Source organism: Momordica charantia (genome assembly GCF_013281855.1).
Source record: "Momordica charantia cultivar OHB3-1 chromosome 9 unlocalized genomic scaffold, Mcharantia_2.0 BLBB01000009.1, whole genome shotgun sequence".
Lineage (NCBI taxonomy): Eukaryota > Viridiplantae > Streptophyta > Magnoliopsida > Cucurbitales > Cucurbitaceae > Momordica > Momordica charantia.
In genome coordinates this window covers 2,440,449-2,464,469 of record NW_028275167.1, presented here as the reverse complement: position 1 = coordinate 2,464,469, position 24,021 = coordinate 2,440,449, and the positions used below count along the sequence as shown (strand labels likewise).

At 35.1% G+C, this 24,021-nt stretch overlaps 4 protein-coding genes across 8 annotated transcripts; 3 read left to right on the top strand and 1 right to left on the bottom strand.

Annotated features, from left to right (window-relative positions):
* The first annotated feature begins 61 nt into the window (after positions 1 to 61).
* CCMH (cytochrome c biogenesis protein family) lies at positions 62 to 2,945 on the top strand. 2 transcript variants are annotated; one of them, XM_088117096.1, is made up of 5 exons: positions 62 to 175; positions 315 to 347; positions 1,495 to 1,671; positions 2,274 to 2,405; positions 2,498 to 2,945. In XM_088117096.1, exons 3-5 carry the CDS (start codon positions 1,528 to 1,530, stop codon positions 2,696 to 2,698), a joined length of 477 nt encoding a protein of 158 aa, XP_087973222.1. In that variant the 5' UTR covers positions 62 to 175; positions 315 to 347; positions 1,495 to 1,527; the 3' UTR covers positions 2,699 to 2,945. The 2 variants fall into 2 exon arrangements, with proteins under 2 accessions (XP_087973222.1, XP_022152937.1); XM_022297245.2 differs by having other exon boundaries at positions 123 to 347.
* A 136-nt stretch (positions 2,946 to 3,081) lies between these two features.
* Positions 3,082 to 5,779, top strand: LOC111020535 (PLAC8 family protein). Its single transcript, XM_022297235.2, has 4 exons — positions 3,082 to 3,828; positions 4,221 to 4,292; positions 4,495 to 4,707; positions 5,373 to 5,779. The coding sequence occupies exons 1-4, from the start codon at positions 3,513 to 3,515 to the stop codon at positions 5,462 to 5,464; spliced, it is 693 nt and encodes a 230-aa protein (XP_022152927.1). The 5' UTR covers positions 3,082 to 3,512; the 3' UTR covers positions 5,465 to 5,779.
* A 4,046-nt stretch (positions 5,780 to 9,825) lies between these two features.
* AAE13 (AMP-dependent synthetase and ligase family protein) lies at positions 9,826 to 17,302 on the top strand. 4 transcript variants are annotated; one of them, XM_088117289.1, is made up of 18 exons: positions 10,052 to 10,192; positions 10,351 to 10,502; positions 10,853 to 11,022; positions 11,387 to 11,545; positions 11,898 to 12,087; positions 12,172 to 12,260; positions 12,397 to 12,468; positions 12,573 to 12,623; positions 12,772 to 12,879; positions 13,246 to 13,344; positions 13,567 to 13,659; positions 13,801 to 13,878; positions 14,945 to 15,037; positions 15,345 to 15,435; positions 16,344 to 16,417; positions 16,521 to 16,700; positions 16,908 to 16,961; positions 17,040 to 17,302. In XM_088117289.1, the coding sequence occupies exons 3-18, from the start codon at positions 10,873 to 10,875 to the stop codon at positions 17,082 to 17,084; spliced, it is 1,626 nt and encodes a 541-aa protein (XP_087973415.1). In that variant the 5' UTR covers positions 10,052 to 10,192; positions 10,351 to 10,502; positions 10,853 to 10,872; the 3' UTR covers positions 17,085 to 17,302. The 4 variants fall into 4 exon arrangements, with proteins under 4 accessions (XP_087973417.1, XP_087973414.1, XP_087973415.1 ...); XM_088117291.1 differs by lacking the exons at positions 10,052 to 10,192; positions 10,351 to 10,502 and adding an exon at positions 9,826 to 9,972; XM_088117288.1 differs by lacking the exon at positions 10,351 to 10,502 and having other exon boundaries at positions 9,835 to 10,192.
* Positions 15,448 to 21,691, bottom strand: LOC111020557 (protein NRT1/ PTR FAMILY 1.2). Its single transcript, XM_022297255.2, has 5 exons — positions 21,464 to 21,691; positions 21,154 to 21,371; positions 19,754 to 20,304; positions 17,743 to 18,703; positions 15,448 to 17,033 (listed from the first exon to the last, which is right to left on the bottom strand). The coding sequence occupies exons 1-5, from the start codon at positions 21,594 to 21,596 to the stop codon at positions 17,016 to 17,018; spliced, it is 1,881 nt and encodes a 626-aa protein (XP_022152947.2). The 5' UTR covers positions 21,597 to 21,691; the 3' UTR covers positions 15,448 to 17,015.
* Between the last annotated feature and the right edge of the window lie 2,330 nt (positions 21,692 to 24,021).

The following is a 24,021-nucleotide window of genomic DNA, read 5'->3' as shown; positions in this document are numbered from 1 at the left end:
GAATAATTTGATTCATGGATTTTTTTTTTTTTTTGGAAATTGATTTTCATGGACTTGACATAGTACCAAAATTATGTATTTTGATTATGTATTTTGATTTATAAAAAAAATGGAGGAAATAAATAGCTCTCCCGCTCATTCGATCTCTGATTCTTCCTCTCTTCTCATTCGCGCGGTCTCCTCTCTCTCTCTCTCTCTCTCTCTATCAATTATCCCTTTGTTTTGTTGTTTCAAGTATTAGGGTTTTGCTTTTCTGATTTGATTACTGATATTCATTGAACATTCTCTCATTTCCCTTGTACGGTCTCTCTCAGTCCCTCGCTGCTGCAGTTTGTTGATACTACCAGGTAACATGACCGTGACTTATTCTGATGATGTTTCTTTGGGTAACTTTTTTCCTGTATTGAATTTTGCCTTCTCGTGTGATTTTCGATCGAATTGGTTTTGCTTGCTGCATTCCTTGCCCTAATGGTGGGAAAATGGGGCCTGGGCCAAGAACGGGTTCCTTCGATGAAATTTCTGTTCCCCAATCCTTGTTACCTGACTTGCTAATAGTTTTCTTAGTACCCACAATGACGAATCGTCAATAGCTTCATAATCATGTCGATGAATTGACTTTTGCACCCGATTTACTGTGAATAGGCTTAATCTTGGATTTCCTAAATCCTTTGTTTTTTCTTTTAGTTCTTTAATATGTCACATTTTCTTTCCTTCTGTATTTTTAGCCGTGGCCTCGAACCTAGAAAAACTGCCAAGCGCGAACCGAACCAGTCTTTCCGTTTCAAAAAATCAATCTTTTTTTTTTGTTCATTTTTTTCTATTCTAAAATTTCTTAGGATTATTTATTCTCAAAATATCGATGATACTGATATAAAAATTATAAAATGGTAAGCTTGGATTGAATTCTGTTGCGGAATTACGGAACCTAATAACAGTATTTATTATTATTTTTTTTTTGTGCAAAGGATAAGAGTGTAAATTTTCCTCCTTCCAGTACCCTTTTTTTTTCTGTAACGTTTTTACTTATTTCCTGTTATTTAGTTTTTTGGGTTTTCCTTGTAATTTTCATTTATCAACCAAATACAGTGGTTTTTTTTTTTAAATGGAAAGTGAACATAAATATCCAGGAATATTTTCGATTTTACTTATTTATTTAAATAACTTTTGGAAGTCCCTACTGCTAAGAAAGCTAATCTTTTGAACCTTTGAGGCACCTTCTTAGACAAATTCGGTATAAAATTATTTTTTTTTTTCACTTTTCAGTTCCTTATATCAATCCTATTGGGAATTCTTAATAGTCTAGGAAGAGTAACGAGTGGTAGATTCATAATGTTCTGTTCTCTCTTTTCGTAGTTTCATAAGATTGTTACTGAAACTTGATGGATTTTATTCCTGATGTTTATGGGGTTTTCAGTTGAGGAGAGTTTAAACTAAAGTTGGTTTATCTTCCACTTGTATTTTGCATTCGATTGGTTTCATGGTATTTCCCTGCAGTTTGATCGGAGCTGAGGTGTCACAGTGTCTAAAATGGAGAGTAACGATGATGCTGTAAAAAAAACACAGTTGGTGGAAGCGCGAGCAAGAAATATTAGTCACAATGTCAGGTGCATTGAGTGCGGGAGTCAATCCATTGAAGATTCACAAGCAGATATTGCGATTCTCCTCAGAAAGGTACCAATTATTTAGATATTTCCAATTGAGGGGTTCTATGTTCTCTTTGTTCCTATCAAACCGAATAACTTGTGAAACCATCACAATCTAATTTTCTAATTCTTCCACTAGTACTTTGCGCCAGAAATCCTCCAGCACATGGCAAGTACCAATGTAGGTTGAGAGTTTCACAAAAGATGGTCCAAGCTTTTGTGATAAAGGGGCAGCAATGTAGCATTACACTAGTTCATTATTTTATTTGCATAAAATACCTAAAGGGAATAGAAATGAATTAGGGTTTTTGATTTTTGGTTTACTATGCCTTTAGAGTTGGTGTTGGGACGCAATAAATCTTCCTGTGGATTACGAGACTACCTTCAAAATAACCATCTATGCTGGCAGTCCCGGGAAATTCTTAAATGATGCACATTTGTCAATAAACTCCACCCCTTATGGCCTAACGATGGACGAGAAAGACTGATTTAACGGATCATGAACCTTTGCTACATAATGATTACTCACTGATTTGTTGAGTTCTATATCTTAGGCCAATAATTTTTAGATCACTATTTTTATGCAATGGTTTTGCCTGATATTGGGTTGTGTTTGTAATATCACCATAGTTGATCCGTGATGAGATTCGATCTGGGAAATCAGACAAGGAGATCTATAGAAAGCTTGAGGATGATTATGGGGAGACGGTCCTTTATACCCCAAAGTTTGACCTTCAAACTGCAGCATTATGGCTATCACCGGTAAGTTTATATTTGGTAAGAGTGACAAAATTAAGTAAATATTTATGCTTATTTCTTTTAGTTTTGGTCTCAAATATGTTACTTCCAAATAGGTGTTAGTGGCTGGTGCTGCTGCAGGAGTATGGGCATACAATAAGCACAAGCAAAAGACTAACGTTCACATCATGGCTTTAAATCTGGTCAGGGGTGTTCCATTGACACCAAAAGAGAAGCAAACTATGTTAGATCTCCTCACACCTCCACCTCCTCAGAGAACTGCTTCTTCCTGGTGGAGGAGTTGGCGAAGGCAATGAGGCAACCATTTTATTGATAGCTTGAACAAAACAACAATTCAAAAGAGTTCCAGAGTGGGCAGAAGAATAAATTAGATAACAAATGTGACAATCATCATTGATCAAGGTTAATTTTATATTTTGTTTTTGTCCTAGCAATCGTGATTTGATTTTGTGTGCTGTATCCAACGATCAATTTGTGATTACTGTTAGAAATATTACCGAGAAATATCATAGAAATGGTACTTGCACCAAACAATTGTGTTTATATTTGTTTCTTATGGCTAGTTTTAGACGCCCACCCAGCTAGGTTCGTTGACTTTTCTGAAGGAAACGAAGTGCTTGGTACTTGTTTGTAATTTTTCAATCATTATTGAGGCTCAAATGGTGGATCATGGCCGTTCCATGCGCTGGCATAGGCAAATTGCTGAAGGAATGTCAGGCGGGCTGCTATGTCCACTATGCAGTCAACCACCAACACAGACAGGAAAATGTTTTGGTGTTCAGATCTATCTTAATTCCATGTAAATGCAATTATGCGTTCAAAAAAATGGGCTACGCTGTTTGCGACAGTTTGGGGAAAGATAGACTATTGCAAGTCGTCTCTCGCCACCCTTCACGATGTTGACTTCAATTTAAGCGATGAACTTGGCTGACACAACTCTTCAACTTGATTTTATTAATCTTGTTTTTTATGATTGATGAGTGGAATGATACGGATGGTGGGAGACTTTGACATTGTAAAACTCCTTAAAAGACCAACCTCCAAGCAAGCAAGGTACAAAAACATATTGCATATTCATCTTCGAGTAGAGAAACTTCTCCTACAGATCAGATGGATAGAAGCCCAGCTACTGGTTATGGTGGGAATACTTATTCTGCTCAACCTGGATTCTCAGGTCCAACCATGTATCAAGCAAATACAGCAAGCCCAGCCCCTGGTTATGGTGGAAATACATATTCTGCTCAACCTGGATTCTCAGGTCCAACCATGTATCAAGCAAATATAGCGAGCCCAGCCCCTGATTATGCTGGAAATACACAATCTGCCGAACCCGAATTCTCAGGTCCAACCATGTATCAAGCAAATACAGTTCGGGGGACTGTTTGGAGCACTGGATTATTTGATTGCCATGAAGATGAGACAAATGGTTAGTTCTTGCAGATAATGTGGCTGATGGGGACTGTATGTATATTCTTAAGGTTGTCTGTATAGTTTGCAACTTTGTTTCTGTGTTTTAAACTTGTCTATATGGACTGTCTGGTACTTTGAGAGGGACAGTTTCATCCAACACCAGAAAAAAGGTATTATTTTTCAGAAGAGGCCTGTATTGATGTCAAAATGGTGGTTCAACTTCATGCCTCTAGGGGTAGGAGGAATCAAAGTCTTCCTGTTTTTTAACACATTTCTTTCACTGTTGAAATTACAAATTTCTTGTCCTTTGAAGTTATGGATCCTTATGATCTGGAGATCCCAGTTTAATGTGTATGGTTTCATATTGAGGATGGAGTACATCTTTTACATATTAATCTGTGTTGGCAGCGGTCATGACAGCATTCCTACCTTGTGTGACATTTGGACAGATTGCAGAAGTAATGGATCAAGGAGAATTGAGTAAGGGCACCCTTTAACCTCAACTCCTTACTCTTTCCAATTCCTTCCTGTTGTTCTCATTATGGTGACCATTTCACAACTTCCAATTCTGTTAAGTGTTAAGTCAAGATATTATTATATTTTTAGATGTGAATTGTGAACTCTACGTATCTTGCTGCCTTCAAGCAACTAATAGATGATATATTTGTGATACTCATTGCAGCCTGTCCTCTGGGTAGTCTTATATACGCTCTGATGATGCCTGCCTTGTGCTCTCAATGGCTCATGGGCTCAAAATATCGAACGAGACTGCGGAATAGATACAATTTGGTAGAAGCTCCATATACTGATATAATCTCTCATGTGTTCTGCCCATGCTGTTCACTATGCCAAGAGTTCAGAGAACTCCGAAAGAGAGGACTCGACCCAGCTCTAGGTACTTATAATTCTTTCCTTTCTATTTATAAACTGAAGAACTCATTGAGGAACTTTGTTAAGCGGTAGCAAAGATCAGCCCTGCACACATGAATTAGCTTCTGCCTTTCAAGGGTGCCTTCATAACTCCCAAATGATATTGTAACTTTGGGGATAATAACTGCTTTCAGACTAGGATATGTTTTTTTTTTGTCACAAGCATAATTCTAAAAGATAAATTGAAAACTTATCGTTACACAATGAAACCGTAATTGTTATAATTAAGAAATGAATGTCATACAAATCACTTCTACCAAGTTTCCCGATCGCAGCTTAACTTTGACACTATTCGACTTGCATCATGCTGATGGATGTATAATTCTGAAAGAAGTGTGCTTAGGCGCTAGCCTCACCTGATTGATAACTTTACTTTCATTGTCTTGAAACTCTGCATTAGGCTTTAACCATCACTATCTTAACAAATTTATTTCTACTTCATAATCATATATTAAATTTCTATTTGTATGTTTCTATTGGTACTTAAGAAAAACCTACTGGCAAGTGTGAAGGGGAGGAAAATAAATTACGAAAAGCGTCTATTTAAGTCGATCATTTCTAAGATGTAGTTCGAGTTTCCTCTCTGGTTTGCAACTTAATTAAGGATTGTTTCCCAAACTTGTGTTACAGGATGGAATGGAATTTTGGCTCAAAGACAGGCAGGAGTAGGACAGCCTGAAACAGTGGAAGTTCCTCCTCCAAGACAAAACATGTCATTCTAAACACCTGAAAAACATGTCAAATCATTCTCAATATCAATTGTATGTGTTTGTGTGTTGTCTCTTTTTTTCCTCACTAGACTTTTAATTTGTTAAATTTGTGATTTGTTTTTTTACCCCTCAAATCATGTGAGAGAATTGGCCCACTGATTTGTACGTTTGTTCAATGTTGTACCTTGTCTGACAAATCCTTGTGGCCTAGAAAGCAACAATTAATGAAAAATACGTCCAATAGTTTAGGCATGTCTAGCTTACGAAAATATCATATATTTTGTTATATTTGGTTAATCTTTTACAGTATGATGAAAATATTATGTAGTTGACATGTCCATGAAAATTTAATATCTACGGTACGATTATCTCTTCTATCAACGATTCTAATTTGTTTAGAATATAGTATTATAGATGTGACAGACATTTTATTTTATTTGATTTTTTTTGCATTTTTTATTTATTGTTTTTATTTATTTTAATTAATACAATTAAAATCGAGAAGGAACGTTAATCCAAATAAATTGAATCTGTCAAAAAACTTCACACTTGTGGTTATGGCTTGGGGCAATGGTTGGTGAGATCAAATTGAATGAACAAATCTCATCTGACTAACAGCAATCAAATAATTTTTTTTTAGTATATTTGAATCCTCTTCTGGTGGGACGAAAATGTATATTTTAAATAGTTTAGCTATATTCAAGAGGTCTAATATAATCAAATAATTAGATTTTAATATACGTATTTTTTTATTTTAAATATAATGAAGTAAAAATATTTAATATTTGCGCATTTTTCTTTATTTTAGAGTGAGAAACGTGTTGAATTCAGGAACGTGTCTAAATATGTTCTTAAGTGAAAATAATAATAATAATAATGTGACTTTAGATTTTATTGCAAGAAGGGTTATGAATTATTTTATTAAACTTTAATGTTAAAAAAAAAGTAAAATACACTTTTAATCCCTTAGTTCTAGGATAGGTGTTTATTTGGTTCTAAGGCCCAGTTTATCGACTTTGTAATCCCAAGTGTAATCCTATTAATGTACCATTTTTACCATTTCTCTCTCATTTATAAATTAAATCCATATAATTTTTAATTAGTTTTTTTATACTTTTATAATTTCTTCTCTATTTATACTCCAATTTTTATTAGTTGATGTGATTTTATTATATAATATATTAATTAATATCAATAAATTTTTAAATAGAATTATTACTTCTAAATATTAGAATAATAAAACTTAGTAATACTTAGTAATATGTTATATTAAAGTTTGATGGTCCTGATAAACAATATTTTATTTGATGAAATTTTATTTTAATTATTCATTATCTATTAATATTAGATAAATTGTTATAATAAAAAAATATTTACTATCAATAATATAGTAATAAATTAAATTAAAATTTATTATTATTTTAATTTTAAAAAGATTAGCACAATAATATATTTGTAATTAGCTAAAAAGGAGGAAGAGATATATTAGTAATTGTCATATATCTGATTCTGATTCCGATTCCGATTCCGATTTCAGACAGTTTTAGTAAACAATATCAAATGAATTCTGATTACGATTCCATAAAATTTATAGTAAACAATATTCTTAGCCTCCGACTTTTGGAAAATAGTTCTAAATAGTCTCAGACTTATTTGACTTGACTAACGGAAAAATAACGTGACATAATTGAGTTAGCAAATTTTAGATTACATGAATGTTAAATAATTTTATATTATATGTTTTTTTTTTTCTTTTCTTCTCTTCCTCTCTCTTCCTTTCATCTTCTCCAATATCGATGATTCCATCCTTTCTCTGAAACACCGTAATTTTCTTAAAAAGGAAAAAAAATAAATTTGAAGAAGAGTGGGTTTTTCATCACATGGTCCCATCATGTCTCTCTTCTCTCTTTCACTTTCTCTTACTGCTGCCATTTATCAAAACCTCCGTTTCTTCCATCGGGCGGCTCAAGATGATACAGGACTGCAAAACTTTGATTTAGTGGTCTTAATACAAAAAATATAATCTAAAATTTATTTTTCTTAAGATGCAAAATTATGTATTAAAATTTGATAATCCAAGTTCATTGATATATCATTTTCAATGAATAATATGACCAATCCATTTAATCATGTGATATAGTTGACCTTAAATATGATTAATTTTAATTTTGAAAAGGTTCTTTCAACAGAAACAACTATTACCGATATCGTTAATAATATTTTGTAAGCAATATATGCATTTGTAAAAGCGTTTACCTTTTTATATAATTTAATATTTTAATAGAACAATCAATTTAATTTTACAAGACTTCTCTTAATATTTTTAATTTAAAAAATTAATCTAAACCTAGTTTCAGTAAATGTATCGTGTTTTAATATATTTTCAAAATTACTCCGATATCTTTTTAGATTATCATTAATGACTTAAAAAATTTCATATCAAATAAGAAGTTAAAAGATATTTCTAATACGTAAAATTGAATCTTGCGAAGATCGTGTTTCTTAAATATCAACATTCTCATCAAATTATTTTTTATTTTTCGAATCGTTATTTTTTCATGAAATATTGATTGTATTTTCATATCATTTGCAATTTTCTTTAGCAATCCTTTTTCTCTATACTTCCTCACTCTAGTTTGCTTTTCATGATTAGATGCTTCATTTATGATTATTTCATCTCTTGATTTGTTTATATTTATCATTTCTTCTATAATTTCATCATTTTTATTACTTTTACTTTCAATGAAAAATTTATCGATAGCACCTTTTCAAGCTTAAGTTTTTCTACTTTTCTTTTCTTTTATATTTTCATATCTAGATTCATATTTTCACATATTGATATTCTAAGTAAGCAAATCTCTTGTATTAGATTTTGAGCAATCAACAATATAATAATTTATAAAAAAAAAAAAGTAAAAATTTTTTAACAAAAAACTTGGAACTTTGAAGTCACCAGGTTGAGTTGAGGAGATAAGAAGTTTCGATTTTTACTCTAACAATTGATAATATTGTGAGACCATACAAATAATGAAGAGGAAAATTTGATATTTAAGAGAAATTGAGAGTGAGAGAGGGATATTAAGTGTATCCTAAGTAATATATTTATGAAGGTTTTTTTATAGAACTTGAAAAGTTTTGGTTAGTGAAAAAAAATAATAAAAAGATGAAAAAATATGGAAGGTCTCCCGCATTTCCAACTTATACTTGGGGAAAATTTATTAACAAATTTGAAATGTAAGCCAATCAAAATTGAAAGAAATTTATGAGCCTATTAATTGTAGATTTTTTTAGCCGGGTGTATTTTCAATATTATAAAAAAAATTATGAATTCCTCCCAAAAAAGTTATGAAAAGTAATTAGTAAATTATTTTATATTTTAAAATTAATTTATAATTAAAAACTAAATTAAATAAATACCAATATTATATATTATAGGAAAAATATGAGGCCTTCCTAAAACGGGGCCTTAAACGGTTACCTCACTCGCCTTGAGCTTAAGCTGGTCATGATCGGAATTCCCCACCCATTTCCCCTCTCTCTTTCCTTCCACGATGTCTCTTTCTGGAGCTCTATTTCCTCATCAATGGCAACCATCGTCGACCATGGGTGAGCTTAGAACAGTGGTTTTTTTTTTTTTTTTTTTTAAGAAAGTGATGGCGTTTAAGAGAAATGATAGAAGAGGGGAAGAGAAAAAAAAGAAAAAGAAACGTAGTAAATGACATATATTTTTAAAATTATGAATTCGAATTCCCTCTCAACATATTGTAATAGAAAAAATAAAATAAATCAACGGACCATTTAAAATTATTTTTTAAAAGTCATGGACCAAACTTTACTTTTTGAAACGGACTAAATAGATACACGGGGACTAAAAAGAAGGACCAATAAATCTAGAAGGATCTGTACTCGACTCGGCCTTTTAGGCTCGTGGTAGTTCTAATAAAGTTAATTTCTTTTTTTTTTAAATATATATATATGAAACAAAAAAATAGACCACTCATCGAAAAATTAAATATTATTACAAATCCAATTATAAAGATTTTTTTAGAATGAGATTTTTTTTTAATTCATGTCTTAACCGACTGAATTAGAATTAGATTGGTTTTTACGTTTTGATTCAATAATGGTTATTCTGTTAAGAAATAAAAAATCATTGTTAAACCTTATTAGATTACCTTCGAACATTAAAAAACTTGAGATAAACTTGAAAAAGAAAATCCTTTTTCCTCACTTTATCTCTTCTAAGAAGAAAAAACAGCTTTGATTTGCGGTGAGCAAATCAAATAAGAAACGTTGATGGTGGCTTCAATTGGACAACTTTGATTACGAACCTCGCGATCGCCTCAAAGCCCATCAAATTCGCGTGGAATTTGAACTTGAAAAAACAAACTTTTCAAGAATTGAAAAAAAAAAAAACAAAACAAAACTTCAGAGGGTCAAGTCTTTCGCCATTTGCCAGCGGCCCGATGATTAAATTTGCGCCTCTCAACAGCAATCTCCATAACCAAAATCTGATACAGGCAGTTACTGCTCACCGACCTTTTCATCCTTATTTCTTACCCACCTAACATTTCTTAATGAACTCTTCCACCTTTAAGTCTCCCACCTTTTTTTTCATTCGTATTTGTCAACCCCCTTTTGCCCCTTCTCGTTTAATCACCACTCGGTCGCTTTCTGTTTGCTATAATCTTGGTAGGAGCATCCGTAAGCTCCGTTTTCCACGTTCTCGGCTGTATTCTAGTGAGTTTTTGCACTTTCTGTTGTTTGATTATTGAGGAAAATCGTATGAGATGGAAAGTTTTTCCATTTGGTTTCTGGGTCTTTTAGATTTTCTCTCATCTGATCTTTTTTTCCTTGTGTGGGACGGATTCTTGAACTTTAGCTGTTCATTTTCTCAGACACCAGTACGTTGTGATTCTTTGTTCTAATATTTTTGAATGGATTGCTGTATCTGGGGAAGTGGCAACGGTTATAATCTCCTTCAATCTGAGACCAGTCATTCAGCCATGACAATCGGTCCATTTTGGCTTGGCCACTTACCTAGCGTCTGGTGGGGCCATATTCTAGTTTTATGTTTTGAAATGATCTTTCTATAGATTTCTAGTATGTATAATTGAAGCTCAATCATGGCATTGCTACTATTCAATGAGTATAATCTCATTAAATCTGAGACCAGTCGTTCAGCCATGAGGATTCATCCAATTTTGGTTACCTCACTTGTCTGGCTCGGTTGGGCCAGATCATAGTGATCTTTCTGTTAGCTTCCATGAATGTATAGTTGAAACGAACTTCAGGGAGCTGGTTTTGTAACAACGTGATGGATTCCTCTAATTGGAAGTATAGAAGTTTGGTGCCAATGGTTCTTATTACTGATTCTTGTTTCTTTTTCATGTTGTGCAGTAATAAGTTCTCATACCTTCATGGAGGTGGTCAAGTCAACTGCGAAGCATGGGTCAACTTTTTCTGAGAGTGTCGCTATTAGAGCTAACCAGAAAAGTCACAGTTACGGTCAACTAATATCATCTGCACTGAAGATATCTGCTCTATTGACTAGCAGCGATATAAAAACTGTATGTCCAATTTATATAGTGGAAACTGAATATTATTCTAGTTTGATCTTGTGGCCTTTGTTTGTTGTCTTTGTTTGTGTGAGGTGAATCTTTAGTGATTGTTGAGTAGAAGTTCTAATTGCTGTTTTATGATGTGGATGATAAAAAATGAGATTTCTGACATGGTTACACATTTAACTTTAAAATGTGTTTTTCTTTTTCAAGAAAATGTCAATTATGAATCACAATAATTATTGTTTTCAGGCTTGAGGCATTACTTATAGTTCTTGCTGTATTTTCTTTTAAGTATAATTAAGTGTACGCTTTATAGTTGTTTGAACACTCATCACGCAATTGAATCACGATCTTATTAAATGATGTGAAGGAACATGGGAATCTTGGTGGAGCTAAAGTTGGAATTGTGGCAAAACCATCAGCTGAATTTCTTGCTGGAGTGTTGGGGACTTGGCTAAGTGGAGGTGTTGCTGTTCCACTTGCACTCAGCTACCCAGAGGCTGAGCTCTTACACGTCTTGAATGATTCGGTTAGCTCTTGCCTATCCTCTCATCACCTTTTTGTTACCTTGTAAATTTTTTTATCTGGCCTTCTACTTGCAATTTGATGTGTCAAATTTCACACACCGTTAATTTTGTTAATTGTGTATCCTCTAGTGCATCTGTAATTTCAGAAAGTCCTACTATATCTCTCATTTTCTGGGCTCTTAAATTATGAATATGTGTTATTCTTTTTACTGAAAAGCTCTATTTTGACTAGTTAAATCTGTTAGTATCTATTTCTAGTTTCCATTTTACTTTTACTGATGAGTGAAGTCTGGATTTTTTTCTACCAACAAATTTTTAAAGTTGTAGAGTGTTTAATGATATACTTGGCTATAGGAGGTCTCCATGATACTGAGTACTGAAGATCGTGGTGAATTTATGCAAAGTGTTGCTGCTAAAACTGCTGCAAAGTTCTCTCTTATTCCACCAGTTCCTCATATTTCTTCAGAAAGAAATCCTCATGAACAACCAACAGATATAGAAGCAGATGCAGATAGAATTTTTCAGGGGACGATTGAGAATTTGAGTAAGATAGATGATTGAGCAATGGTAGAGATTATACATAGTAACAATCAAACCATGTTCTTGATTTGTCATTTCAAATATGCAGGTGATGATCCTGCATTGATAATTTATACCAGCGGTACAACAGGTAAACCGAAAGGAGTCGTTCACACGCATAAGAGTATCACTTCACAGGTATGGCATGGTTTTTTGTGTGTGATAAATTATAATCAGCAACCTCACCCCCCACAAAAGTAAACAATAATACATGTGAGGTCAAGCATTGATAATTGATATAAATCTTTTTTTTGATCCTTTGGTCTAATTTCAGGTTCAGACCTTGTCAAAAGCTTGGGAATATACGTCAGCCGACCAATTTCTGCATTGTCTTCCCCTGCATCATATCCTTGAATTTAGTACATTTGTTGCAGTATCGCCTTATTTGTCTTATTTCTGCAATTAAAAATATAGTGGAACGATTGTTGATTTTTAACTAGTAATTTACATGTTCATGGGCTGTTCAATGGCTTGTTGGCTCCTATCTATGCGGGTTCCACGGTAATTTAACCTTACCAACATTTTTTTAGTAAAGTTGGTTGTTTGTTTCTTTCACGTCTGCTGTTGTTTAGGCATATAAGTTCTAGCCCAATATCGAACATCAGCTTGACTTTGGCTTCATTTTCATGTTTACGTTGTGTAAATCAAGGTCGAGTTTATGCCAAAATTTAGTGTCAGTGGCATCTGGAAAAGGTGGCGGGAATCATATCCATCCAACAGTTCGAAATCTGATGATGCTATTACAGTTTTTACCGGGGTAAGCGTGGTCCTTATGTCAAGCATGCATATTTCTTTTTTGTTGTTATACTACATAGATTATAAATACAGCATATAGCTAATGCTTACCAAATACAAGTGCCGTGAGACTTGACTCTGTCTCATATATATATCTAGTCAATTGAACTCAATTGGTTCTTACAACGATTGGCTGTCTGACTTAATGAATTATTAGAACGTTTTCATTTATTAATATTCTTACCCATAGGAAGGAAAAACAGAGATTACATATGGGTTCAAAAATTGCAGCTTACTTTCTTCTTATCTTTGGAGCACCATTATTCAAATTCAGAAGTTCTTATCTATATTAAATGTGCCTTCTAATTAAATATCTGTGGTTGTATAGGTTCCGACCATGTACGCTCGATTGCTACAAGGTTACGAAGCAATGGATCCGGAGCTACAGGTCGCTTCTGCCTCTGCTGCGAAACAGTTGCGCCTTATGGTGAGTTTGAGGAAAGGACCATGAGATGTCTGTTGAATGCTGTAATTATGAATGGTTCGTTTTTTGAAACCAATATTGGTACTATTGGGGTCTTGAATATATGTCTCATATCCTAGGATAATTGACTCCAATAGTATATCATTTAATCTTTCTAACATCTTTTTTCTGCTTCCTACTAACAAAATTCCCTACTTCTGCCTTAAACTTTACCCACTCCCCCAGATGTGTGGCTCTTCTGCACTTCCCCCTCCAGTCATGCAACAATGGGAGGATGTAACTGGACACAGACTTTTGGAACGATACGGTATGACCGAAGTAAGTGACTTTGGTTTGAGATTTTTTGTCAAGGTCATATTCTATTGATATAACGCTACTTTGTTTCCCAACCTTTTGTTTTCCTATATAGCTAGTAAAAACACACAAATATTGTTCTCATGGTTATGTTTGTGTTTCTAGTTTGTCATGGCAATTTCAAATCCTTTAAATGGTGAGAGAAAGGTTGGAACTGTTGGCAAACCCTTCCCTGGCGTCGAGGTTAGTAACTAATCCCTACTCGTGGAATCTAACTTTTAATCTAAAAAATGTTCTGGAAAAAGATTTCTTGCCAATCTGAATGGTCCTCCTGTACAGTCTTCTGTTTTATTTTTTTGTTAATGTATAGAAAACAGAGAATGGTTTAATCAAAACGAGCGTATAAACAGAGGAAGATGGGATATCCCCACAAGACCAATGGAGTTATAGAGAGGCTTCTCAATTGGCATAAACATGCAAAAGCTTATCATTACAAAAATCTATATAAAGGAGGCACCAAGAATAAATTTCGTGAGATCCTTTTGGCTGTGTGTGTTAGAATCAAACTCTTAAAATTCTCTGGTTCGAGAACAAATGCCCAAATTCTCTGTACTTTCCTCTGTTTTCAACTTTCAGCAGTTTTGAGGAGTAATACTATTAAGTGTATAACAGAAAAATATAGAGGGATAAAACTACACTCAGGATCACCTTCCGATCCCAGAATTCAGCTAGGAAAAGTTTGTCATATTATTATTACTATTTGTTGGAAACTAAAAACTAAATTAATTTAGAGAACATAAAGCTAACAAAAACGAAACAAGGGGATAAGATATCAGTTATCGCCCTAAAACAACGTATCTTGCAGAGGCTGCAAAAGAGATGGCCAGATGGGTAGTTGCAAGAAGCCATTGTCAAGGATGCTCCATTTAGAGATAGGAAAATTACAAACTCTAGGAAGGTATTTAGCTCCTCCCTTAAAAGATTCTGAAATTTACGCCCCGAGCACGTGCTGGTTTTTCACAGAATGGATAACTTCATAGGCACTGAAGGAGGAACTCTGCATAATCTCGATTGGTTCGGATCTTGGACGAACCATTTTTGAAATCCTATAGATAATAAAAGCATGCACACTCATACATATTACATAGTGTTAACAGCCCTTGTGAACTTTTTTTTTGTTTATTTGATTGCAAAGATGTAATGAGGCTGTAAAACTGGTGAAAGATCTACTGACCATTAAATCATCATACACTATTTTATCTGTACCTTTTAACTTAATTTTTTTATGCTCAACTTTTACGTGTGTTAGGCCAAGATTGTTGCAGATGATGAGAGTAGTAATGAGGGTGAGCTATGTATTAGAAGTCCTTCGATGTTTAAAGAATATTGGAAGCTTCCCGAGGTAAATAGAACCGTACAAATATGTAGTTTGCCTCGTTACTTCTCATTTCTCTTTTCGTTTTTAAATGTGTCATGTTGATTCTGAGTATTTTACTGTCTAGATTTAGAATATATTAGGATCTTAGAATGGGGTATCACTCTTTTATGATTGACATGCACAATAAGTTAAATAATTGAAGCATCTGCTAGTGACAACTCAATTAGTTCAATTAGTTTGAAATTTAAAATCTTATCAAAACAAAATTAGGAATTGTATTTGATTAAAATAAATCATGCAACTTCTATTCTAATTACAATTCATCCTTTAGGTTACCAAAGAATCGTTTTTAGATGGTGGTTTCTTCAAGACCGGAGACGCTGCTAGACGTGATGAAAATGGTTATTACATCATACTAGGACGTAAGTTACGAATACTACACAAGTGCTTCTATTGATTAGTATATATTTACCTGAATACACTCTTCGAGTCAGCTATGCCTTTCTTGTAAGATGCTTGCTGCTTTAGTGATATGCCAATACAATACAATCTAGTTCTTTGTTCATAAATTGGCTCTGCTATACCATGTAGTCTTATCAATGGTTGTCAAACTCTTTTTTCTTCACTTTTATGGCCTGCTTGTCAGATGACATGTTTTATGGTCTGAGCATGTGATGAACTAGAAGAATTGATTCCTGTTAGACATATAGCATCATCATCATCATCTACCCTGTTGAATAAATGCTGTCTTATTCTGCGTTGGGCATGAGAGTGTTGTGGGATCCTTCAGCGTTCCATCTTGCCAGTTCGATAGGAGTACAGTTTGATGGTGGTACATGCATCTGACAGCTAGAAGTTGTTAGCAAAGCATTTCATAGATGTCTTTGCATGCTTTTGTCAGCTACGTGCATATTTTAGTAGATTTTATCAACACCCTCCTGGTTTAGTGCTATGCTCCCACACACACAAATGACAATAGGCAATAGAATTGACATGTAAATTTGCATCCTTCAAATAAGTAATACCCAAAGTGGGTAACACAAGAAGTTCAGGGGCCCTGTTTCTCTCCCCTACAGTTGAGTCAGCCAAAAACAAGATAACTTGGAAATACCCCACCACTATCTTGTCAGTTCCCCACTATTCTTCTTCGTGTACTCCTTCCTTCCATGATTGTAACTGTATAACTAACTGCCGCCACCTCTTCTCCTGTCATCTCTTAATCTTTCGTAATTTCATATCATCTACAAAATTGATCCTGCCGTTTGAGATTGTTTGTGTTGATAATTTCCGTGTTTAGTTTGACATCCTTTTTTCATTTATGACATTTCAGGCATGAACGCTGATATCATGAAAGTCGGGGGATATAAACTATCAGCACTAGAGATTGAATCAGTGATTTTGCAGGTAACCCAATTGCCCCTCTTCTATTCTCTCTCTCTCTCTCTCTAAAGGAAAAAGAAAGAAAAGAAAGGTGAAATGACCAAAAGGCAAAAAAACTTTTGTGCAGCATCCTTCTGTCATAGAATGTTGTGTGTTGGGATTACCAGACAAAGACTATGGAGAACGTGTGTGTGCAATCATTGTGCTTGAGCCTAACTTCAAAAGGACGCCGCCTGATGACTCCAAGCCTGCTATCACCTTACTTGAACTCCGCACATGGGCCAGAGATAAGCTTGCTCCTTACAAGGTAATTCTTTTACAGAATCCCCTTCTCTCCTCTTCTTTACGAGTTTAGTCCATTTTCTCTCAGAATTGTATCTAATAGGTCTCTAAACTTTTAATTTTGTATCTACTGAGTTCTTGAACTCTACGTGATTATTAGATAAAAAAATGAAAGTTTAGAGTTCTAATAGACACTTAACTCATAACAATAATACAACGGCGTGTGTTTCAGTTACCGACCAAGTTACTGCTGTGGGAGTCGCTGCCTCGGAACGCCATGGGAAAGGTAAGAGTTGGCATCAGAAGAGATTGCTTTTTGTTGTGTCTGCTGTGGTGGAGACTAAAACTTGTCTTGAAACTGCAGGTCAACAAGAAAGCGTTGAAGAATAAGCTGGCAGCAGAAGACTAACTGTTGGTGATTAAAAGTGAGGCATAAATATTTACTATTAGTATTATTAGCATTGATTGTAGTTTCAGTAATGTAATAGCATTCCCAGCCAACTGAAGAAGCAAGTTGGAAAAGTCACAAATACCCCCCATTCATCTATTGTGTCGTTCTTAATCTTGTCACTAAAAGAGACACAAACTGTTCTAAAACGAAAAATAAATTTTCATATTTATAGGTCATATTTAGTCATTATACATGGTCAATATATCATTCAAATAATCTTTAGGTTGAACATATTAATGTCTTTAAGATTAAAATTTTCACTTGGATATTATTTTTGAAAGAGTTGTTAAATTTGTTAACAAAAAAAGCATTTTGTGGATATATTTGAACCTATGAGCATGATACATGAAATTTAACTTGCTTGAACTTTGACTTTTGGATCGAACTTTGACTTTTGGATCGAACTTTTGACTTTTTGATCGAGGATTTAATGTCCGTCGAGGAACCGAAATCTATTTCTTTCGAGTAAATGATACATTTGGTCTGAATAGAATGGAAATCCAAACTTAAGATTATATTATATATGAATATGATTATGCCTTTTTGGCAGTTTGATGAAACAGTGACCACAAAAGAACACAATATATACAGTACACACAAAACGCCATGTTCAAACCTGCAATTCCTTCGGCCTCTGCAACTCTACCATCTTCCCTTCTTCTTCCTTAACCCTAGCTTCCAACATCGACAATTCCTCCTCGTTGGAGCTGATTTTGCCGTCATCCATGGCGGTTCTCCGCTGGTCCACACACGGCCCATACGCCCAGCTACACACCACAAAATACAAGATGTTGACGCCGCTCAGAATCGCAAGAATCCAATAGTAATTCTCGAAATGGGCTCTGTTTATGTTCTTGGAAACCCAGCTCTGTTTCCCCCCTTTGGAGGTGACCTCATCCACCGCGCTCAAGATCGCACTGGCCAACAAATTGGCCACCGCCATCCCCAATCCGAACAGAGAAGAAGCCACACTGGACATCGTCTTGGGGAATTCGGAGTAATAGAACTCGGTCTGGCCGATGGCGTTTAGGGCTTCGGCCAATCCGCTCAAGCAGTGCTGCGGGACGAGCCAGAGAGCCGAAATGTCGACGACGGCGTTGGGATCGTCGAGGAGGCCCTGTTGGATGGCCTTCCGGCGGCGGACGTTCTCGACGACGGCGGAGAGGGCCATGGCGAGGAAGGAGCAGAGGAGGCCGGCGCCCATCCGAGACTTGACGCCGAAGTGAACGGGTTTGCCCCTGATCTTGGAGGCGAGAGGGAGAATGGCGCGGTCGTAGAGGATGACCCAGAGGACGATGGTGATGATGACGAAGGTGCCGAAGGAGCCAGCGGGGATCTGGAAGGAGGAGGCAGAGGAGATGCGGCGGTCCATGGATTTGGCTTGGAGCAGAGGGAACGAGCTTTGGCTGACGTTAATGGACATCATCACGCCGGTGGACCAGATCGGAATCACTTTTATTAGGGTTTTCAGTTCTTCCACTTGCTCCACTGTGCACAGACTCCATGGATCTGAAGCTCTGCCGTCCGCCAAAATGTCTTCCTCTGCGTTCTTCACCACGCACGCCTTGTTCAGAAACCTGCCCCGAAGCCCAATTTCAAATTCATCAATTAACTGTAATTTTTAAATTTTAAAATGTTTAAATAAAACTTCAAAAAATATATGTTTTAATACAAAATTCGAAAAATAATATTACTTTGAACTTGGAACCTTTTCCAAGTTTCCAACACAGGTTCTGAATGCCGAAAAATGTGTGTTAAGAAAAGAAAGAAGTGAAATGATAATAAAATCATCTTGAGATGTGTACTTCTTACATTAACAATTTTTTTCAATTTATTTTAACATGTCATAAATTAAAGATACTATTTATTTGGAAAAAGAACTTTAGATCGTAATAGCAGTATCAAAAAAGTCGATGAAAGTGGAGAGAGTTTGAAAACAGAATGCACTTTTTTTTTTTTCCACTCTAATTTTAGCTATCTTTAATTTCCTTTTATAAGACTACTTTTAAGACAGCGACCTTCCAGATGAACTTTTAGAATTAAGAAAACCAATAATAGTTTTTCTAGTTCTAAAAGTAGAAAGCAAGGAAAGATATATATAATCATCTTACTAAAGTACGTGTTTAATGTTAATCATTCTTAATTTAAATATAACTCAACTAATTAAATAATATATTTCGATCCTATTGAACATTCAAGTTTAGAGTAAGTTAAAAATAGGAAAAATTAAGTGCACCATATATGAATTGGAACTAAATCTAAAGTAATAAGACTAAGTTGAAACTAAAAAAAAAAAGATAAGGATCAGATTAAATATTCATCCCACCAAACCAATTTAGTATTTTATTTTTGATTTTCTGTTTTTTAAAATTAAGCTTACAGTAGTCACCTTCACGTATGTATTACTTTTATGTTATAATCAACTCTCTGGAATGTTTTCAAAATCTTATTTTAAAAAATGGCTAAAAAAATCATATGTGTTTTTGAAGGAATGTAAAAATGGAACAACTTTCAAAAACAAACGATTAATTTAACAACAAAAATATTCTTCTAACAAATAAAGTATAAAATCAACTTCCACAACCAAAATCTCACGATAATGAAAAAACATATAATATAAAAATGACCTGAGCTTTTCAGACGGTTGAGTGAGATAAGAATCCTTATGGTAGAACCATTTATCCGACGCCGGCGGCGGGAGCGGCAACTTCCGGTTCTTAAACGCCGCCACCGCCACCTGTACGAAGCTACTGAACAAGCTCTTGGTGGCCCTCTGTTTCACGTAGATCGGAGAAGCGGCGAAGAACAGGACGGTGGCGAAAAGCATGAGGCTCGCCGGAACTCCGAATCCGATTTTCCAGCCGAGATGGTCCTGAATGTACACGATTCCGGTCAAGGCGATTAAAACGGAGAACGAAGCCGACGCGTAGTACCACCCGAAGAATCTCTCCAGAATTCTCTTGTTGTTGGGATCCTCTCGCCGGTCGATTTGGTCGGCGCCGAACGCCAGCGTGCAGGGCCGGACGCCGCCGGCGCCGACCGACATTAGCCCGAAGGCGGCCACCAGAAGGGTCATTTGGCCGGCGCTCGGAGACCGGCAGGTTAGTGGGTGGAGTGGGTCGCAGGCGGGTGGCTTCGTCGCCGGAACCATCGCCGTCAGCCATAGCAGCGCCATGCCCTGCCGGAGAAACAGAGACACCAAAACGACCACGTACGTAAAGCCTTTTTAATGTTTAATTTAATGAACCACCGTTCAAAAACTCTGAATATGTGGAGAGTTAATGGTAGTAATTTACAAAACACAAAACTAACTATTTTGAAGCTTCTTAAAAAATAGTATTATTTTAGAATGAATTTGAGAGTGAATCATTGCTTCAACATATTTTGAAAAAACAATTGATTAAAAGCAATTTTTGACTGCATTTGAAAATTTTAACCTGTCAAAAAAAAAACTAGAAAAGTCGCTAATATTATAATAAGGAAAAAAACAGGAGGAGAAAGGAGAGAGGGAATTAGAAGGCCAAGTCAAGTCACAGTGGAGTAATAATAATAAATAAATAAATAAAAAATATCTGAATCAAAAGACATATAACAAACAGTAAAGTATTACCCCCATCTCATCACTGACACCTTTATTACACAAAAAGAAGAGAGAGAGAGAGAGAGTTCTGAAAAGTTAGAAAAATAAAAAGTGAGCAATACAAGTAAAATTATAAAGAATATCTCACTGTTTTCGATCTCTGTATTATCAGAAAAGAGAGAAAAAAAAAAAAAAAAAGAAATCCAAAATCTGAGACCCACAACAAGACAGGCTCTAACTCATTTACCACAACACAGAAATCAGAAGATCTTCTTGAAAAGAAACAGTAACCCAAAAATAAAAAAATAATTAATGCGAGATGGAGATGGGGAAAAAAAAATCCTTAAATTACTACTAACTTTGTCTTTGTCCATGGTTTTCAACGCCGAAAGTGGCGAAACCAACAGACAAATTAATAAATTAAATTAAAAAAAAAAAGAGTGTTACCAGGAAACTGGCAATAGAGCCGAATCCGATGGTGAGGAAGCGGCCGAGATAAGAATCGGCGAGGAAAGCGCCGAGGAGGGGCATGAAATTGGTGGCGGCCGACCAGAAGAAGAGGACGTTGTTTCCTTTGGCGAATCCCAAATTGTAATCCTTCATTAGGTACAGAATCATGTTGGGCAGTAGTCCGTAACTCGCCACTTTCTCGAACGACTCGTTCGCTGCAAAAACACCACCCATAACCCATCAAACCAAACGATGTCGTTTCTTCTTTTTCTTCTTTTTCTTTTTTATTTTATTTTGTGAGCCGTACCTATGATGAAGGGCATGGTGAGGAGGCCGCCTTTTGTTGATTTGGGTGCGTGGTCATGGGACGGCGTCGTTTCTTCCAGATTTGTTTGTTGTGTGTTCACACTACTGCTCTGCATTGTTGCAGATTCCTCCATGGATGGGCCTCTGGATTTTGGCTCACTCTCTCGGGAAGAAGAAGAAGAAGCTAAGGCAGTAGAGAGAGAGAGAGAGGGAAAAAAAAGATGGGTTTTTTGGGAGTTGTAGACATTCCTATATAAAGGGGCCATTTGCTGATGCGATCGCTGTCTACAATTTCAGCAAGAAAAAAATAAATAAAATAACAATAAAAAAATGAGGGTTTGGAAGAAACTTTTCAAAATTATTTCAAGGGAGTTGAATTTAGCTGGCGCTGTCTGGGCTACTAAAAGGCGCCGGAACCAACAATTATTATTATTATTTTTTTCTTTTCTTGAGTTCGTGGGCGAAGATTGAAAAGGTAATATACCTATTAATTATACTTGAGTTGTGATTATTATGAATACTTTGGGTTGTGATTATTATGAATTATTGATTCGAGGGATAATTCAACGATAATGAATATATATCTCCAACTAAGAGTATATTAGTTCGATTATCCATTCCACGTGGTGTACTAAAAAACAAACAATATTGATTTGTGAAATTAAAGGAAAATAATTGTATTTCGATCCTTATTATTTTGGATTAATTTCAATCTACTCCTTGTATTTAGAAGTTTTAATTTTGACTCCCGTAATTGTGTGGATTTACTTTAAGCTCTGGCGGTCCTTATTTTATAAAATCGTACACATGTGGTTGTCCAAGTTGTCTATGTGGTATGTTTTAAAGTTACGCGATAATGAGCTAGTGTTTTGTATTTTGTGTTAGAGTTTGAATAATATTTATTTTATGGCTCGTTTGTAGGAACTTTTAATTGCTCACCGTTATGTTTTTTTTTTTTATTTTTTATAAATAAGAGTGTTGATGACGAGTTTCGAAAATGTCCACATATTCTTTAGAACGGAGTTTCATGCACAAACGAGCTTGCAACAACGATCCTCGACACCGGTGCAGTGCTCCGCCTAATGGACTCCAACAACCAAGTCAATAATCGTTAGAGTAAAAATAGCAAAGAGACCCTTAGAAAATTAGTGATAGTTTCACTTATTAAATGGTGGTGGTTCTTCCATTTTATAGTTGTTCATGGCCGACCAAGGAGGACATTTTATATGTGGTGCAGCGGTGCTCCTCATCGTACGAGATTGAAAGGGACATGCGAGGATATTCTTGATGCACAGTAGACACACTGTCATCTACCAGTCTGTCTTATCTACATACTGTCGTCTGCAGCTGCAACACGTCTCCTATATTGTGCAGTAGTAGGGCATGCAACCCCCAGTCCTGATCTCTAGTTCGTACGATTCACGCGTATGCAGTCCGCCTTCCAATTATCATCCTCCAAGACTTCACACGTTCCCTGTTCGGATTTCTCCCTAAAAAATAATATAGTCAACGACAAAGGTGAGAAATTTTATCTTTCCTTGCAAGGAAAAGAAAAGGTAAGTGTAAAATTTGTATTCGTGGTCAACAAAAATCTTTATTTTATCCATCAAACGGTAAATACTATTCTTAAGAATGAATTAAGCTAGAAACTATATTAGCATGTAGTAAATTAAAAATTTAAAAGTAATAAAAAGGAGGGGTTGAGGTTGAAATAAAAAAGAGGGGAAAATGGAGGATAATAACGGGGGCATGAGGGGATATAGTGCGGTAGGCTTTACAATAATTACAATGGTCCACCGTGTCCATTTTTGCGTGCCCTTTCTTGCATTGCAATCACGGGCCACTGTTGAAAAAGAATATTAATTTTTTAAAAAATAGAATAAAAAAGAAAAGAAAAGAATAAAAAAAATATTTCTTCAGTGTCCTTAGACAGATGCTATGAATGGATGAATCATAAGTGAATCTTGACTTTCTGATCCCATCCCATGCTGTTCGATCAATTTTGGTTTTGTTTTTCTATGGGGAAACTCCCATTTTTACTCAACCGTTTTAATCTTGAACTTTCAATTTCGTTCATTCAAATCTCGAGAGTAAAGAAGGTTACTACTATTCTCCATTAGTTATGTTTAAATTACCTCCTAGTTAAGACTATTTTTATAGATCGCAATTTTCTTAATTGTGTTGAATGCTTTTATTTGGTTGGATTTGGACATTTTACTTTTCTTAAGTTTGAGCATCGATTATTTGCTCGTCTTGAAGTCTCTTATTTTGATTTATCGAATCGAGAGATCTATGAATCGGGATCCTAATACATATAAATACAAATGATCCAATAAGAATAAAAAATATTGAAAAAGACTTTTCTTAATAAGAAAAAATAAAGACTTACTGTTGAATAAATTTAAATACTTCTAGTGATTAGGTTTTGATGATTTGTGTGCTTAGTCGTTGAATTTTTTATAATTTACAATTTAGAGAAAAGTTTTAAATTTAGTTTCGAATAAATATAAATGGATGAAATTAAAAGTTTAAGGTTAAGTTAAAATTAAGTCAATTTTT